The following is a 19,708-nucleotide window of genomic DNA, read 5'->3' as shown; positions in this document are numbered from 1 at the left end:
ATTACTCTCCACCATTTATTTCACCACACACGTTTCTTCCCTTGTCTCCTGAGTGCACTGATTCACTGATTATGGTTAAAGAAGCACCAGCTACCATCTGGTATTTCAACCAAGTGGGCGTTCTTCATGTGTAAGCCTAGACAGTGAGTGTCGGCAGGCTGTTCAAATGTAGGGAGCATCACAACCCAGCCCGACACTGTCCTCATGCAACATCGACACACAAGAGCTTTCCAGCAAAGGTCAGTGATCAGAAGCAGGAACCTTGGGTGAATTTTCCCTACTCTAGTCCTTAAGCCAACTGCTGCTCTGACTAAGACCAGCTAACTCGGCACAGACCAAATCAAACCCGGTACCTTCCCAGTAACAGTACTTCAGAGCGTACGCAACCTTGACGTCCTATTTGACCCTGAGATGAGCTTCCAACCACATAGCCACTCCATCACCAAGACCACCTCCGTAACATTGCCTGACTCTGCCCCTGCCTCAGATCATCTGCTGCTGAAACCCTCATCCCATACCTTTGTTACCTCTAGACTGGACGATTCCAATGCTCTCCTGGCCGGCCTCCCATCTTCACCCTCCATAAACTTGAGCTCATCCAAAGCTCTGCTGCCCGTATCCTAACTCGCATCAAGTCCCGTTCTCCCAACACCCCTGTGCTTGCTAACCTACTTTGGCTCCCAGTCCGGGAGCGCCTCGATTTTAAAATTCTCATCCTTGTTTTCAAATCCTTCCATGGCCTCGCTCCTCCCTATCTCTGTAATCTCCTCCAGCCATAGAACCCGCCGAGATCTCTGCGCTCCTCCAATTCTTGCCTCTTGCGCATCCCTGATTTTCATTACTCCACCATTGGCGGCCGTGCCTTCAGCTGCCTAAGCTTTGGAATTCCCTCCTTAAACCTCTCTACCTCTCTCTTCTTTAAGATGCTCCTTAAAACCTACCTCTTTGACCAAACTTTTGGTCACCTGTCCTAATATTTCATGTGGCTCGGTGTCACATTTTGTTTGATAATCGCTCCTATGAAGCACCTTGGGACGTTTTACTTCATTAGAAGCGCTATATAAATGCAAGTTGGTGTTCATTGGCTGTAAAGCACTTTGGGATGTCCTGAGGTCATGAAAAGCTCAGTATAAATTCACATGCTTCCTTTAATCCACAACCCAGTGTCTAGGCTCAGGGTGAGGCTTATGGAACTACACCAGGATACATCAGTGTCTTCAGAATAGGAAGAGGACATTTTTTCTTCCCTTTTGAAATACTATAAAAGAAAGTGGAGCGCACAAGCTCGGCAAATGATAGGAGCCAGATGATGAAAGACCAACAAAGAGCGTTTGGGAATTTTCAACTCGAGATTGCTGAGTAAGCTGCATGTTAAATTGTACAATTTAGGATTACACCTTCTGTGAAAGCAAGAGACTTTGAAAGATTAGAATTTGCCTAATTTTAATTTTCTGGTGTAGGTTTCTTGTTCAATGTTCAACATTCTAGCCATCTATTTGAAGAGATTTTTAAATAAAAAGACGGGTGGATAAATTTGAGATGAGTTGGTCAGTTAGCCTTAATGTTTGGAGATTCTCATTATATCTCAAATGGCCATGATGCATCCTCTTTGTGATCAACTTTTCTACTTTAATAAGGAATTTTCTTTTTCAAATAAATGTAGAGGCTATTTGACATTAACTGTCATCATTCTAACTTTGTAAAAAAGAATCCCTTCAGTACCCGCGCGGCCCGTTGTACTGTACAACTCAGCTCGCTTGCACTGTCATTCACTCTCCGACACTGCCGAGGTCATGGCATTATCAGACTCCCCTGACAGAATAGGCAGGTCTAAAAGACCAATATATTTTTTTACCCAAGGGATTGCAATCTGATTGACATCGCAACATGTGCAGCATTAAGGAAGGCTGAACAAGCAGCTACTGTCTCACAGGGGCTGAATATGAAATGTATTCCAAATGAGAATGGCCAGGATTAGTTTAGCACAAGCCAGTGCATTTGTCTGAGACTTTTGAAGTTCAGAACAGCTGTGTAAATCGGCCATGTGCTCCAAGTTAATTTGACAGCAGCTGGAACTTTTTTTCATTGTTGAGAGAATAAAACCAGCAAAAGCCTGGAATCCTGCTTCACACTAACTCTAATGTTCTTTCTGGCAGGTTGTAAAAGGAACATCCTTTACATGTCTCCAAGATTGTCTATAGTTTGTTCTCCTGATTAAAGGGGATGATGTAGATATGGGAGCTAACTTATGGGAGTGAAAATAGAAAAATAAATTGCTAATTTTTTTGGCCAAGGATTATAAATGAGCAGCACTAGCCCCTCAGTCCGGGAAAGACTTGCTTTATTATTCACTTGCTTTCAAAATAATCTCACTTTCCAGATCCTTTGTGAAGCAGTGCATTCATCTATTAACAGCAAAGCAGATACTCTGAGATAAATCCCTTTCATAGTGCGTCAGCTTTTTATCACTGGTGTTAATCTGGTCTGTTTTCAGACTGATACCACTCCACCCATTTCTCTTTCCCTTCACTCTCTACCACGTAGAGATATCAAACTACATTCCAGAACTTAGGGTCTAGGCGGCTGAAGGCATGGCCGCCAATGGTGGGGCGAAGGTTGGGGATGCACAAGAGGCCAGAGTTGGAGGAACAAAGTGGGGGGGCTCAGACATCAAACTGAGCTGGAAATTTTATCCTCGAGGGAGGGGGGAGATCATGGGGCTCCTCCTGGCCCCACAAAAATCCTAACAGAAAGAAACACAAAAGCGTAGCTTTTCCTGAGCGGCCTATGCAGTACCTTTAAGCACTGTTGGTCAGGCCACTTGACGCTTGGTATCAATGGGCGGAGCGTGCCTTCACCGGAGAACCTTCGCCACACAGACTGCAGCGGTTCAAGGCGGCGGCTCACCACCACCTTCTCAAGGGCAATAAATGCCGGCCGCGCTAGCGACGCCCACATCCCATGAACAAATAAAAAAAAAAACATTTTTAACTTCAAAATTCTAGCCTCCACCCCCCCCCCCCCCATCCCAAAATGTTGTCAATGGAAAGGAAAACTGGAAGGGATGAACGGGCAGCCTATCTGGAATCGCCCGTTTCGCAACCCCACTGAAGTTGAATTTTACCTCCTTAACTTCCTATGGTCTCAAGGGTTTCTGATCATGAGCCCAGCATAACAAAGAGAAAATCTTTCTGTAAACTGCTTTAGATATTCTGTGCCTATATACAAACGTCTTTTGTCTTTGAGAAGAGGTAGAGCATTACAACATTAGATCTTGTTTTAGACTTTAACAAGTGAATTTATTGAACGAAATGTGAACGAGCCTATACAACAACAACTTGCATTTATGTAGCATCTTTAACGTAGTAAAACAATCCCAAGGGGCTTCACAGGTGCGTTATCGAACAACATTTGGTACCGAGCCACACAGAGAGGTATTAGGACAGGTGACCAAATGCTTTGTCAAAGAGGTAGGTTTTAAGGAATGACTTGAAGGAGGAGAGGGAGGTGGAGAGGCGGAGGGGTTTAGGCCGAAAATTCCAGAGCTTAGGGCCTAGACAGCTGAGGCACAGCCGCCGATGGTGGAGCGATGAAAATTGGGGATGTGCAAGAGGCCAGAATAATAGTAATAGAATACATTGATACACTTTTAGTAGCTATTGTACCAAGCAGCTCCTCCAACAAAAATAATAAATGATTACAATCTATATTCTAAGATTTCTTTTTCGTAGATGCAGTATTCTTTACTTCTTGTAGTCTTTCAACCTGCAGTTGCTTTTTAAATTCTTACAGAGTTGATTTTAAATGCTTCTGTCAGGCAGGACCGGAGCGGCAGCACTCTGAAAGTGACGGCAATACATAGGCTGCCCCATTCCCGCCTGCCGCCATTTTGGTTGGGGGCCTACATCAGGCGGGGGCCGATTTGTAATGTGCTAATCGTGGTCCCATGATGTAGGTAAGCGATTTAACAATTAAGATAAGTATGATCAATGCAGTCTCCTGGACTGGTTCGATCGTCTGAGGGGGTCGGAGAGGAATTTTCAGATCTTTTCCCCCCTTTTTGGCCCTGGGTTTTTTTCTGTTCTCCTGCTTCTCCCAGGAGATTACATGGCTGCTGTGGGGGGGGGGGGGGGGGGGCAGTGGACAGGGGGGAGTAGGAAATGTCTTGTCACGATGCTCCAGGCATCATGAATGTGGGGCAGGCTTGATGGACCATCTGGTCTTTTTCTGCCCATCATTTTTGTTCACTGTGCAAGCTCCGCCCATTGATACCAAGCGTCAATTGGCCTGACCAGCAGTGCTTTAAAGATACTGCATAGGCCATTCAGGAAAAGCTACACTTTTGTGTTTCTTTTTGTCAGAATTTTTGTGGGGTCAGGAGGAGCCCCGTGATCTCCCCCCTCCATCGAGGATAACATTTCTAGCTCAGTTTGGTGTCTGAGCCGACAGAATTCGCTCCCCAACTTTGTTCCTCCAACTCTGGCCTCTTGTGCATCTCCAACCTTCGCCCCACCATTGGCGGCCGTGCCTTCAGCCGTCTAAGCCCTAAGTTCTGGAATTCCCTTCCTAAATTTCTCTGCCTCTCTCTCCTCCTTTAAAAACCCTCCTTAAAATCTACCTCTTCAACCAAGCTTTTAGTCACCAATGCTAATATCTCCTTCTTTGGCTGCTGTGAAGCGCCTTGGGGCGTTTTCCTATGTTAAAGGCGCTATATAAATGCAAGTTGTTGTTTTCTATTAAAATATGTAATAATAGTACAAGTACAAACGATGGCTTTTGTCCAATACCTTTCCCCAAACTTACACTTAAAATAATGGAACGCAGCTGTTTCTGGGCCAAGATATTCGCCATTTCCTGTAGAGAGCAAAAAGGAGAAAGAAAATATATGTACGGTTAAAAATCTTAATGTAATTTAACAAATGATGATTACTGTAAAAAGAAAAGATATTTATTTCTGAAGGTGCCTGTAAGTCCAAAGTTGCATGAACTACACTTTACTGCAACACAGGAGTGAATAATTGTAACAGTGCAGGCAGAGACTGAATTCCCGTCCCACTGCTCCAATAAGTGTGCAATCAGTGTGTTGTGCCCAGTCTAAAGCTCCTAATAACCTAAACACAGCAAATCCAGACTGAAAATTGGACTCGGGTCTTCCTAGTTCCAATGCTCCAGTATTTTCATGCCACACCATCAGCAGCTTTTTAAAAGACCATTTTGTCGCTAAACATGGAGAATTTGTTACATTGTTGCCCACTTGACACCACTTACGACATTTTTTGAAATAAAACCCACAATGTTTGCATTTCACAATCCTGGAAAAAAGAACGATTAATACTGTATCTATTTACAGACCAATAACCTGAGCTGTATGCCCCTTTAAGACGGCTGCGGATCTTTTTTCCTCAAGGAAATAGATTTGAATATTCTGTAACTCAATCCAATCATGAGAAACAGACTACATCCTTGCCAACTCAATGTTGTGTCAAATGGACAGCTATTTTTGGTCACTAACTCCAGTATTCATTCATAGGAACAGGAGTAGGCCATTCAGCCCCTCGAGCCTGCTCCACCATCCTAACTCCATCCACATACCCTGGCTAGCAAAAATCTATCGATCTCAGACTTAAAATTATTAATTGAGCTCGCCTCTACTGCTTTTTGTGGGAGAGAGTTGCGCACTTTGACCACCCTTTGCGTGAAGAAGTGTTTCCTAACTTCTCTCCTGAGTCGCCTGGCTCTGATTTTAAGGTTACGTCCCCTTGATCTGGACTCCTCCACCAGCGGAAAAAGTTTCTCTCTATCTACCCTATCAATTCCTTTCAAAATCCTATGTCCACGAATGTCATCGAGATTCATCAGTCTTGATGAGGTGGTGGAATTTTTTCCTCTATCCTTAAAAGGGGAGTCTCCCCATCAATGCTCTTCAAAAATCAAACCATGACAACAATTTTTTTTTTTTTTACTTTTGTTTGTTTTATTTTTGAGTGCTGTGGACGTTGTTGAGGGAACCAATGTTGCTACACGCTGCAGGATGAGCCAGCTAAAATAGCAGTCATATTCCAAATGAGCTGCACTGGGACAGACGATCACCTCCAACTGCAGCTAACTTAGCCCTCCTCACAAAGCTGGGCTCAGTAATGGTTCCTCTCCTTATTAATTGAAGTTTTTTTTAAAAAAAGAAATCCACATAGACAATGAGGAAAAGGATATTAAAACTAACAGTTCCTCATAAGTGTGAAGACTTTTTAATGTATGGTATAGCGAGTGTGATGCTTGATACTTAAAGAGTATTAGGTCTAGTCAAGCCTTACGTAACGACGAGTAACTAGACACAGGCAATGATGGTTAGAAGAGAGATTTAAAAATAAAAAATTAGTTCATGAGCAATGTCAGAGGAGATCAACTTGTAAATAAATCATTACAGAGCAAAACCTGTCCAGTAAATAAAGTTTCAAACTTTAAAACAAAATAAAACAAGTGACGTTTTATGAGTCATTTTGACCTATTTGGTTGCTGAAAGTTCAGCTGTCTTGGATTGTTCCTCTAAGTTATCTTCTGGTTTCTACGTGTTCTGAAACCACGTTCACAGAGGCTGTGATTATACTCAGTGCAGACAGTTCAAGTTTACCATCCAGTGCAAAATATTCGCTGCTCCTCCCCCTACCCCACAATTATTTTGCCTTTCTGAGGTAATCTCATTGTTTTCCTGTTTATACTTTGTTACATAGAATTACACAGAATCTACAGCACAGAAACAGGCCATTCAGCCCAACAGGTCTATGCCGGCGTTTACGCTCTACACGAGCCTTCTCCCACCCCTATTCATCTAACCCGATCAGCATATTCTTCTATTCCTTTCTCCCTCATGTGCTTATCAAACTTCCCCTTAAATGCATCTATGCTCGTCACCTCAACTACTTGTGGTAGCAAGTCCCACATTCTAACCACTCTCTGGGTAAAGAAGTTTCTCCTGAATTCCCTATTGGATTTATTAGTGACTATTTTATATTTATGGCCCCTAGTTTTGGTCTCCCCCACAAGTGGAAAAATCTTCTCTATTTCTACCTGATCAAACCCCTTCATGATTTTAAAGGTCTGTATCAGGTCACCCATCAGTCTTCTCTTTTCTAGAGAAAAGAGCCTCAGCCTGTTCAGCCTTTCCTGATAGGTGTAACCTTTCAGTTCTGATATTATCCTTGTAAATCTTTTTTGCATCTTCTTCAGTGCCTCTATATCCTTTTTATAATATGGAGACCAGAACTGTTCACAGTACTCCAAGAGTGGTCTAACCAAAGTTCTATACAAGTTTGATATAACTTGTTGTGTTGGCATCTTACAGACATGTCATAGTCTGCGAGGTTGGAAACTGCCGCCTTAAAGGGGAAGGACATTTGACTCACCCATTTGAAGTGCAAGCGTGGTGAAATAAGAAGGCACAACTGTTTTTAAAACTTGCATCCCTCCCCTTCCCGATTACAATGAAAGCACGTTCCGGATTCTTGCCTCCACTGAGGACATGACTCCATCCAGTGCAAAAATAAGCAGTCATAAGGCCTGTATTTTTAGTTCCTTTTTTTTGGGATGGGGGGGTGGTGGTGGGGAAACAGAAGAACTGGAAGCAGATGGGAGCTGCACTTACAATTAGCATATTCCGCTCACAGAGGTCGTAGGGTAGTAGTAGCAATTTGGGTGCACTGAGCAGAATGGCTTTGCCTGGCCGAGGCCAAGTAAGTCGATATGCCAAATCAATGCAATACCACCACCACCACTGGGGGGGGGCACACCCAGGCCTTTGAAGGGTATGGTAGCCTAGTGGTCACGGTACTGAACTAGCAAACTAGAGGTCACAAGTTCAAATCCCACCATGACAATAAATCTGGTCATTTGTGGGCTGGCATCAGAAAATTAACCACTAAAGTCCTAAAAAAAAGACAACAGTTTCACTAAAGTCCTTAAAGGAAGGGACTATCCTAGACGTGAAGCTTTATTAGTCACTGATTAAACAGCATTGTGAAGGGGCAAAATAGCAGATTATCAGCTCCCCATCTTCCTCATAAATTGGACTGGATCAAACCGAACTGTTGATGGAAAATAAATAATAAAATGGGTGTTTATTGTGATGTGGACAATGTTAAGCGAGGGGAGTAGATAAATGGTTTCCTTGCCAAATATAAAATATTCATTTTGTTTTACTCTGAAAACAGTAAAAATAGAAATGAAAAATGTAAGCAGATTATATGATGGTTTACTTCCAGAACAGTATAAACCAAGAAAGAGCTGCTGTGCACCTCTGCAGGTTTACCATGTAGTCTTGCCCCTGCAGAAATCTTTCCACTTCTTCAAAAAAAAGTTGCTTTTTGTTACTATTTTCCCATTAAAGGACATTCCTGGACTGGTTTTCCTGGTTCAACTGCTTGGCCTGAGCATTTGGTGCCGAGAGGTTGTGCACAAGTACACACTCTGCTCCATACTGTAGCCACGTTCCCTGGGTATCTACCAGCCAGGAGGAGGTCAGGTTCACCCAGATATGACTCTCCATTACTTGTTCTCCCTGCTACTGGGAGATCCAGAAGATTCCATTCGGCACCTTCCCCTTCAATACGGCTCTGATTAGGAATCTGACAAGAGCAGAAGTTCGAACCCGTGTCCATCCCCGCTCTATGGCATCACGTGTTGGTGCTGGATCACTGCACTGCCCCGGAATACCTGTTTGTTTGTTCTTTTATCCTTTTTTATATAGGCCATCAGGGGTCAGATAAGACAGCGGGAGCGTGACCAGCTCCTTGACATCTGTCAGTGCGTGAACTGGCAAGCAAACGGTGGGCAGAAAAGCCCGATGTCACTCGCACTGGTTTCTACAACAGCGTTATACACAAGAACTGTGCTTCAATCCATACATTCAAATCACAAGATTCCTTCTCTGCTCATATGTTGATATATTCCTTTGTAATAAATACTGTTGGGAGTCTTTCAAAACCACGTGGCTTTAAAAGTAAACGGGAGACAAACACGGGACAGACGAATGGATACAGGTGTAACATCTCAGTGCAGTTGGAGCATACGTTCGCGATGCAGCCAAAGAGAAGAACGGGCATTACTTACTGTCAGAGGACAATTGAAGGTGTTAGCATTGCCCTCTACATCAAGCTATGCGAGCGTGCAGCAAGAAAGCAGGAGGCAGAAGCTTTTTGTTAGGAACACAAAAGTACAGCGGTGCAAGAAATGAGCAGAGCAGAGCCATCAACAGTTCTGCAACGTCCTGCGGCTTTCTGACGATTCTGAAATGAACAGTCCACATGAAACTGAAGGAAGCCCAAGACAGAGCTCTACACAAATGGCTTGCAAGGGTAGTGCTTCACTTGTACCCACAACTTAATAGACAATCCTGCAAAATTTCATTATATTTATCATCTATAATAGACTACAAATCTAGCACGCACTTCCTGTTCGTCACATTTACTTCCTGCATTATCATTTTGTCAACCCTGGATGTATTGCTTTTAAACCGTAAGGATTGTGTAGGTGTCTGTACTCACCAACAACTTGCATTTATGTAGCGCCTTTAACGTAGTAAAACGTCCCAAGGCACTTCACAGGAACGTTATCAAACAAAATCTGACATCGAGCCACATCAGGAGATATTAAGCTTGGTCTAGGAGGTAGGTTTTAAGGAGCATTTTAAAGGAGGAGAGACAGGTGGAGAGGCAGAGAGGCTTAGGGAGGGAATTCCTGGGCTTAGGGCTTTGGCACTGCCGCCAATGGTGGAGTGATGAAAATCAGGGATGCACAAAAGGTCAGAATTGGAGGAGCCCAGAGATCTCGGACAGTTGTAGGGCTGGAGGAGGTTATAGAAATAGTTGTTGTCTGTACTTAACATTATTTACCTTTCAAGGCTCCCAACAACTGATGGGGTATTTGCTCCCTAACCTTAATCTCCCAGCTCCATTTCTCTGCATGTTTTTATTTTAAAACTTAAATTATTTTCCAATGGGTAAGTTTTATTTAGAGTTGATTTAAATTTATTGATTATATTGAAACTTTTAGTTGATCTTTCTGTTAAGTTTTTTTTAAATTTCATTTACTGTGTTCCACTTACTTCCTTTAAACCAACTCCACAGATTTAGCCAAGTCCTCCTCATCATACAGCCTTTGACACAGACAGTATGGCATCCCGCCCACCTCTGCTATTCACATCAACTATGGACACTCACCAATCCCGTTCCCGCCTCTGGCCATTTGCCTGTTGGGCCTCTGGCCTCACACCCTCCCTCCCCAGTTCACACCTGCGCGACCTCATTCCCATGTCTGCAGATGAGCTCCTCCTTTTGCCGACATCGGTTTGGCTCAGTGGTAGCACTCACGCCTCCGAGTCAGAAGGATAGTTTAAGCGCTTCCATTTGTAAAGCTATCTACAAAACGTTGAAGTAGTTCTACTTAAATGTTAAAATGTTTGTTTCAAGGGGCTGAATTGAAATGCTTAATTTAACGCAACTGCCCTACACATCAAGTTAATGACTTCATACGTTTCACCGTGGAGAAGCACTGAGTGAAGACCAGGTGCCTGGGTAGGTGGAGTGAGGGAAAATAGGAGGATGGGGAGTGGTTGGGGGGGGGGTTGGGGGGAAGAGAGAAGGAGGGATCAGGTTATCTATAGGCCACTCTCTCGCACCTGCTCACATACTGGCCTTGATATTAACCTCACCTCTATGACGGTTGGGAGAGGATCGTAAGGGGGGGGGGGGGGGGGGGGTGTTAAAAATGAAAGACATTCGGAGGTCATGGAAGGTGCTGTATAAATGCAAGTCTTTCTTTCTTTCTATGCTGGAGTAGGGTTCCAGGGGCATCAGCTCTCCAACACCTTGCCCAAGATGCTGTTGTTCATACGTCAGCCTAGATGGTGATGTTGACAGGCTACGCCAGTCCTGGAAGGGTACTGCTGCTCAGCCAGATCCAGGTCTTTCCAATATTTCCCGGGAGTTGTTAATGGATAGTGATCAGCAGTGGGAAATGTTTCTGGTTAGACCGCCTAGGAACACTGCTGCCACGTTCGAGATCGCTGCCCGAGCATAGAAAAGAAGATCATGGGTTGGTTTGGCTCAGACCCATTAAATACCCCATTAGACATTTAACTCGCCTACTGAGCCATCGGGGAAACTGAATTAAAAACTTATCCTTTGGTATGTGGCACAAATAGGCTGCACCCAGGAAACTCCTGAACCACAAGAAGTTCACAAAGTTATGTGGGGTTTTGATAAGAGTAAATAAGGAGAAACTGTTTCTACTGGCAGGAGGGTTGGTGACCAGAGGAGGAGATGAGGAGAAATTTTTTTACACAGCGAGTTATTATGATCTGGAATGCACTGCATGAAAGGGTGGTGGAAGCAGATTCAATAATAACTTTCAAAAGGGAATTGGATAAATACATGAAAAAGAAAAGATCTGCAGGGCTATGGGGAAAGAGCAGGGGGGAGTGGGACTAATTGGATTGCTCTTTCAAAGAGCTGGCACAGACACGATGGGCCGAATGGCCTCCTTGTGTACTGTACGATTCTATGAGTAATGCAAGACAATTACTGGCGGCAACTCTGAGGAATGCAGTGTAAAAGTATGACCAAAACTATGGGTGATTTCAGCAGAGTGTCTCAGCTGATCCAAATGAAAGGCATTAAGGAAATGAGCACTCATTCATTCACACCAGCAAAAGGCGGCGGGGGGGAGTGAACGGAGGAATGATGTGTAAAGCTAAATCAGTCTCCTGTGTGCGTTTACAAATACAGATAATGGCACCATTAATCCGGAGAGAAAGTGTTTGCCTGTGAATCATCTGGAATGTCTCCCGATAATTGCTGGTTATAGTTGTAGTTATTCATACAAACAGTTCATTTAAACAAGGCAGGGTAATTTCTTTTTGCTTTCCATCAGTCACACAACATTACAACGCTTCAAAAGTCCACTGTCTGTAAAGCACTTTGAGACGTCCTGAGGTCGTGAAAGGCGCTATATAAATGCAAGTCTCTCTCCTCTCTCTCTCAAGTTGCAGGTCAAGCTCTTGGTTTAAGGAGATATTTGCAGCTGGTTGAAATGCTGCACCTTTTGTGGGAAATGCTCCTTGCTCACCTGTGAACTCAAGCCTGAACGCTGCCCGCCACGCAGCTCAGAGTAAAGTGCCAAAAGGCAAATGTTGTGCTTTGGCGTGCACAAGAAGGCTCGATGGGTGGCTTGAGCGAACAATCGCGAGAACACCCTCACCACAGGTGGAGGCTGAGGCGCTACTGATAAGACTCCCTGCCATCCATTACAATCACTTCTCTATGGAGCACTTTTTACTTCTTCTCTCAGCAAGACTCAGATAAAAAGAACTTGTATTTATATAGCGCCTTTCACAACCTCAGGACATCCCAAAGCACTTTACAGCCACTTAAGTACTTTTGAAGTGTAGTCATTGTTGTAATGTAGAAAACGCAGCAGCCAATTTGCCCACAGCAAGGTCCCACAAACAGCAATGAGATCATGACCAGGTAATCTGTTTTAATGATGTTGGTTGAGGGATAAATACTGGCCAGGACATCGGGGAGAACTTCCCTGCTCTTCTTCGAAATAGTGCACTGGGGTGTCAGGCTAGATTTTGTGTTCAAGTGCCTGGAGTGAGACTTGAACCCACAACCTCCTGACTCAGAGGCGAGAGTGCTTCCCACTGAGCCAAAATATCCATCTGTCACTGGACAAAATGACTCTGTTAAATAGGTAGGCAAAAGGGCAGCAATACAACGGTTGCGGAATACAGGTTTTCAAATCCCTCCATGGCCTCGTCCCTCCCTATCTCTGTAACCTCCTCCAGTCCTACAGCCCTCCAAGATCTCTGCGTGCCTCCACTTCTGGTCCCATGCGCATCCCCAATTTCCTTCGCCCACCATTGGTGGCCGTGCCTTCAGCTGCCTCAGCCCTAAGCTCTGGAATTCCCTCCCTAAACCTCACCGCCTCTCTAACTCTCTCTCCTCCTTTAAGAAGCTCTTTAAAACCTACCTCTTTAACCTGCCCTGTAATCTCCTTATGTGGCTCAGTGTCAAATTTTGTTTGATTACGCTCCTGTGAAGCGCCTTTGGACGTTTTACTATGTTAAAGGCACTATATAAATGCAAGTTGTTGTTTAAAATTGGTCAACATTTTCATGAAACGTTTTAAAATTATTGACTGAAAAGCCAAAGAGATGATCTGAGATGAACAGTGGCCTTGTGCCACTCAGGAATATTACGACAGATGACCTATGCGTTTAATTAATTTCTCAACAGGTTTTTTTTCACAAATATAAGCATTCGGTAGGTTTATTTATTTCCAAAACTAGCTGACCATTACATTTATTATCTTATACCAGAAGAGTTTTTAGATAATGTCTGTTCTAACCAGCATATCTACTCTTGGAAACCTGGATGCAACATCTGTACCGAGTTCCAAAAACAAAGTACACCCAAAACACAAACAAAAACAGGCTTTTCTTGATAGCTGTCAGCCCAAAATAACACAGTCCAGCAAACATCCTCAGATTTGAGCGGTATTTTGTTCTGTTGTCTCCAAAATGGGGTCAAATATTACTGAATTTACCTTCCCGGGAGGGGGGTGGGGGGAGAAGTTACATGACTCACCCCAAAATGTTTGAAGGTAGGGCTAGCAACCCACAAGTCGTGAGTTCCAATCCCACCACGGCAAGCTGTGAATCAGAAGTCAATAAAATCTGGAAATTTGTGGGCTGTTCACCAGATTAAAATCAACCATAAAAGCTGCTCTGATTCTTGTCAAAACCCAACTGGTTCACTACTATCCTTCAGGGAAAGGGAACCTATCATCCCTACCTAGTCTAGCCTCCCTATGGCTCCAATCCTACACTACCTGGTTGACTCTTAATGCTCTCACGTCAACTAGGAATGGGCAATAAATGTTGGCCATGCCAATGTCGCCCCCAAAAACCCGAGAACAAATTTTTAAAAAGTTTGGCTGGGAATTTTCTGGTAAAGAAGGTGCACGTAGTTTGCATTATTTTGCTTATTAGGTAGCAGACTGAGTGAACGCATTCAACATAGAATGGACTGCTGTTATTCAGCTATGTTTAATTCATTAGAAGCGCTGCTGCATGTATAAGATTACTCGCTGAGCAGAGTAATGTTGCCTTTAGCCACGCGTCATTAAGCACTGCTATAATGACTCGCATTCACAAATGTTCCGTAAAACTAATCCCATGAATCGCCGGTGTTGATACTCACCGCTTTTGCTAAGGTCCCACACTAGAGGTTAGTGTGCAAAATTAAAGCACATGGGATTGGGGGGAATATACTGGCATAGATTGAGGAAACAGAGAGTGGGAATAAACGGGTCTTTTTCCGGGTGGCAGGCAGTGACTAGTAGGGTACTGCAGGGATCAGTGCTTGGGCCCCAGCTATTCACAATATTTGGATGAGGGAACTAAATGTAACATTTCCAAGTTTGCAGACGACACAAAGCTGGGGTGGAATGTGAGCTGTGAGGAGGATGCAAAGAGGCTCCAATGTGATTTGGACAAGTTGGGTGAGTGGGCAAGAACATGGCAGATGCAGTATAACGTGGATAAATGTGAGGTTATCCACTTTGGTTGGAAAAACAGAAAGGCAGATTATTATCTGAATGGTGATAGATTTGGAAAAGGGGAGGTGCAACGAGACCTGGGTGTCCTTGTACACCAGTCGCTGAAAGCGAGCATTCAGGTGTTGGCCTTCATTGCAAGAGGATTTGAGTACAGGAGCAGGGATGTCTTACTGCAGTTATACAGGGTCTTGGTGAGACCACATCTGGAGTATTGTGTGCAGTTTTGGTCTCCTTATCTGAGGAAGGATGTCCTTGCCATGGAGGAAGTGCAACAAAGGTTTACCAGGCTGATTCCTGGGATGGCAGGACTGACGTATGAGGAGAGATTGGGTCGACTAGGCCTCTATTCACTCGAGTTTAGAAGAATGAGAGGTAATCTCATCGAAACATATAAAATTCTAACAGGACTAGACAGACTAGATGCCAGGAGGATGTTCCCGATGGCTGGGGAGTCCAGAACCAGGGGTCACAGTCTCAGGATATGGGGTATTCCATTTAGAACCGAGATGAGGAGAAATTTCTTCACTCAGAGGATGGTGAACCTGTGGAATTCTCTACCACAGAAGGCAGTGGAGGCCGAGTCATTAGATGTATTCAAGGAGATAGATATATTTCTTAATGCTAAAGGGATCAAGGGATATGGGGAAAAAGCGGGAACAGGGTACTGAGTTAAGACGATCAGCCATGACCATTTTGAATGGCGAAGCAGGCCCGAAGGGCCAAATGGCCTACTCTTGCTCCTATTTTCTATGTTTATATGTTTCAAATTAACAGTGTCACCATCAAGGCCTCTGGTAGTGAGGCGACAATGAACACTTATTCCCTCTAAAAAATGCACTAAACTTTCAACAGATGGAAGCATTTTTTTTTAAATGCTCATACTCTTGCTTAAGATGATCTTATTGTGTGTTTCCAATAGGAATGGGATGAAAGTTAACCAAATAAAAACCAGAGAGGTATTGATCCCCACTGTCCTCCCCCAACCCAAGAGCAAGTCCTACACCAACTAGCACTGGCAATCAGGTGAGAAGGTCATCCATGAAGCTGTAGCCAACAGCCTAAAATGGGCTTGCCACACTGGTCTGCTGTAGGTAAAGCTCAAACAAAGGCCATATTACCCAAGTCATATTGCGGGCGCTGGCTTGATAATGGTGCCTACACTGGTACATGCCTTAGAATGGTATACACCGGTTGCCTGTTTCACACTGCTCTGTCTCCAGGTACAGTGCAGTCTGCCACCCATCTGCCCGTTCCACTCCACTAATCTGTCTTCATGAACTCAGGAGGATTACCAATTTAACGCCAATTCATGCTGAATTGTGCACGGTATTTGCACTTTGGGGCGTTTGGAACTGGATTCAGGCTATCCCAACTTATTTCACACAGGTCTCACACAACCTGCAGGCAAAGGACAATTTCATCTCATGAGCCTGGGCTGCCTTCAAGGCCAGATCTCATAGGGAAAAAAAACAGCAAGAGAAATTCAAAAAAGAAACACAGCCAGGGTGGGGAAAATGTACAAAATCATTTGACACAATACTACGTTCATCAAGTGTGGTGGGATGTTAAAGAGAAGTCATGCTTGGATTTAGGAAACATTAGGTCACGTTTGCTGGAATATTTTTAAGTATCAGTTAGCTTAGTTGATAAAGATTATACAGCGAATATCATTTAGTTAAGATTTTTACCAGTATTCTTTCATTAACGAAAAGACAAATTAAATAAGGAGAATTCTTAAATACATATAACTCGCACAGCCTACTGCTAGACTGTGCACCAACTTGCATATTAGTAGCTTAACATCAAGCTGAACAACTCTCACATACCAAAAAAAAACTCACTTGAATCATGTTTTACGTGTCAACTGCAGAGCAAATGAACCCAAGTCTAGAAACACATTTCATGGTTAGCCTTATTAAAAAGATCAGCAGCCAGCTGTACAATCAAGTTCATTTAGCCCTGTACCACGGCAGCTCATCTAGTCTCACCACAAAAATCAATTCCATTTTCTCTTTATTAAAATGTGCATCGACTTCAATCACATCAGATTAATCTGAGCAGCACCAATATAATGTTACCTTTAAAACCCCCGCTGAAACTCGCTTTAGTCATTCTCACCCAATTCTGTTCATTCCAATAACTTTTATGGACTAAACATCACAAAGACAGGACTAGATAACAACAATGTTTACATCTGTTCTGACGAAAGGTCATCGACCTGAAACGTTAACTCTGTTTCTTTCTCCACAGATGCTGCCTGACTTGCTGAGCTTCTCCAGCATTTTCTGTTTTTATTTCAGATTTCCAACATCCGCAGTATTTTGCTTTTGATTTAATGTTTACCTCTGATTAGCTTTTGACTACCAGATTGAAAATATTGTGCACAAACTGGATTTTTTTAAAAATCTTCTCGCTCTCCCCATTAGCTTAGCTGATACTTGCGCCCGAACACTCAGTCCTCCTCAGGCTAGACTAAACTGACTGATGAACCTTGAAGCTGCCAGCACAGGACCAGGGAAATGGTCATCTACCTGGGTCAACCAGTTTTGTAAGTTTTCAGCTTCTGCAATCTGATGCTGAAACAAACACTATTATAGCAATGAAGGCTACTCAAATATCAGCAGTCTTGTTTTACTGTAATTTTTTAGCCTTCAATTACCAAAAGAAGCACTTGAAAACAAGTGGAATTAAAAACATCTAAGCATTTTATTCATAGAATCATACAGCACAGAAGGAGGCCATTCAGCCCATCGTGCCTCTTTGAAAGAGCTATCCAATTTGTCCCATTCCCCCTGCTCTTTCCCCGTAGCACTGCAAATTCAAGTATTCATCCAATTCCCTTTTGAAAGTTATTATTGAACCTGCTTCCACCACCCTTTCAGGCAGTGCATTCCAGATCATAACCACTCGCTGCGCAAAAAAATTTCTCCTCATCTCCCCTCTGGTTCTTTTGCCAATTACCTTAAATCTATGTCCTCTGGTCACCGACCCTCCTGTCAGTGTGATCAGTTTCTCCCCATCTATTCTATCAAAAACTTTCAATTCTGTTGGCTCTATTGTCCCTTGTTTTACCCATTCTCTCTTGTTGCCCATTCTCCTTCTGTCTTAGTTTAAAGTCTGAACATTTTTTTCTACCTGATCTATCTTTTCTCTTGTAAGGAATCTTACAACACCAGGTTATAGTCCATCAGTTTTATTTAACTTACTTCTCTATTTAAAAAACTTACTTCTCTATTTAAAAAACTTACTTCTCTATTTAAAAAAAAACTTTTTAACCTCTTTCTTTCTTCTTGCTCCTGGCTCCCATTTGAAAGTTGGGGGCAACTTTTCAATCAGCAGATTTTGATTATATAAAAACCAGCTCTAAAAGGCAAGTTTTTAGTCGATTAAGAGCAGGATGACTGACACGATCACATCTAGACCTAAGTATCAAACCGAGGTAGAGGCAGCCCTCCCATGAGTCAATTTTTCAGACATAACCAAAGCATGGACGATTGATCAGTCGCTGCTTTCTATCATTATTTACACGCGTTTATTTGTTGTACAGCTTCAAAAACCAGAGGAATGCCGAGCCCTAAATGAGATGTTCTAGGAGCAGTGTAAAGAAGGCACAATCATCCCTTCAAAACCTCTTGTTTCAGTGGGGCAGATATCGTGAAACTGAACCAGGTGGCGTCAATAGCACCTAAGTCATAGTTCTTCTGCTCGGACCAAGTGAGATACATAGGAAAATAGGAGTAGGCCATTCAGCCCCTCGATCCTATTCCGCCATTCAATTGGAACATGGCTGATCCACCTGCCTTGTTTCCATATCCCTTAAAACCCTCGCCTAACAAAAATCTATTAATATCATTTTCCAACATTTACAGCGAATCAAACCCAGGTGTCAAAGTATAATGGCCATGCAGGATTTAACAACAATTTTAAACAGTTGCAAAAAATAAAAGGGTGAGGTGAAGGTGAGAGGGATGTCAAACAACCAGAACCCCCAGAAATCCTCCAGTAAATTCCAACAAGATACGTATAGTGCAACCTCGTGTAAGGTAATTAAAGCAGTGCAGACCATATTTTTTAAGCAGAACTAACAGCTGATAATGAGAAAGGACAATGGCCAGTTTGAGGTGGGGAAAACCTTCACACACACATGCACACTCACACACAAACACACCCCCCCCCCCCCCCACCTATCTGTGTTTTCACCTACATTATAACTGTATTCAGCTTGACAACTGACGAATTGGTGGTTATCAGATCGAAGGATGTCTGTATAAATACCTGTCTCCTGTCATCAGGGGCTTTGAGGAAGAGTGCATTTATCACAGCAATCGTGTAAGTCTGAATGTCAGAATCCATCCTTTTGTGATCAAAAAAAACACCAAAAATATATCATTAGCTTGGAAACACGTTGGTTTTTTTTGTACATTTTAAACAAGACCAATGCGATCAATTCTAGCAACAAAATTAAATCTCTGTCATCAGATTTACAGCCACGCACTCTCAATAAAAAGCAAATTGCTGGCTGCGACCAAATTGTAAATGAGACATCAGGTCTGCTTCTTACACATAAATCTGCTGTACACAACTGTCTTATCGGTTGAGACTTATTGCTTCTAACAGCACTCCATTGTGACCACAGTAAACACACAATCTGTTTGGCCTGTAAGTAGGGAGTGCTTCTTGAAAGAGCATTTAATGCTCTCAAAAGCTTTGTATCTAGGTTTCCATTACAAGGTTTTATTTCCTTAAAATAGGATTCCCAATGTAATAACCTATGAATTGCTAGTGAAAGGATAATACTGCAGTACTAAACAATGTACATGGACATATTTATGTACATGTATATGTGGTATAAATATATATATGATATATCTACATATACACACACAAAACTCTTTATTATATCTTTAAAGGCTGAAATTTGACACATTGTAATTTAGTTCTGACTTGACGTTATTATAACCCAACCATCGCTCACAATGATTAAAAAAGGAAAGTGTACCGAGGAGCACTTCAATATGAAGTACATCCTTACTTAAGTAATTTTGGAAAATGATTAATAAATCTCCTACCCAGTTAAAAGAAATTTAATTTTTGC

General features: G+C 42.9%; 1 protein-coding gene across 4 annotated transcripts in view; it reads right to left on the bottom strand.

Annotated features, from left to right (window-relative positions):
• elmo1 (engulfment and cell motility 1 (ced-12 homolog, C. elegans)) overlaps positions 1 to 19,708 on the bottom strand; it is a 282,334-nt gene that overhangs the window by 157,379 nt on the left and 105,247 nt on the right. For all 4 annotated transcript variants that reach the window (XM_068001271.1, XM_068001264.1, XM_068001286.1 and 1 more), the window contains 2 exons: positions 18,889 to 18,967; positions 4,804 to 4,854 (listed from right to left, as the gene is read on the bottom strand). In XM_068001271.1, coding sequence (XP_067857372.1) covers positions 4,804 to 4,854; positions 18,889 to 18,967 — 130 coding nt within the window. The remainder of the gene's footprint in view (positions 1 to 4,803; positions 4,855 to 18,888; positions 18,968 to 19,708) is intronic.

This window comes from Heptranchias perlo, chromosome 2, assembly GCF_035084215.1.
Source record: "Heptranchias perlo isolate sHepPer1 chromosome 2, sHepPer1.hap1, whole genome shotgun sequence".
NCBI lineage: Eukaryota > Metazoa > Chordata > Chondrichthyes > Hexanchiformes > Hexanchidae > Heptranchias > Heptranchias perlo.
The sequence above is the reverse complement of the archived record's forward strand: the minus strand, read 5'-3'. Positions and strand labels throughout refer to the sequence as shown.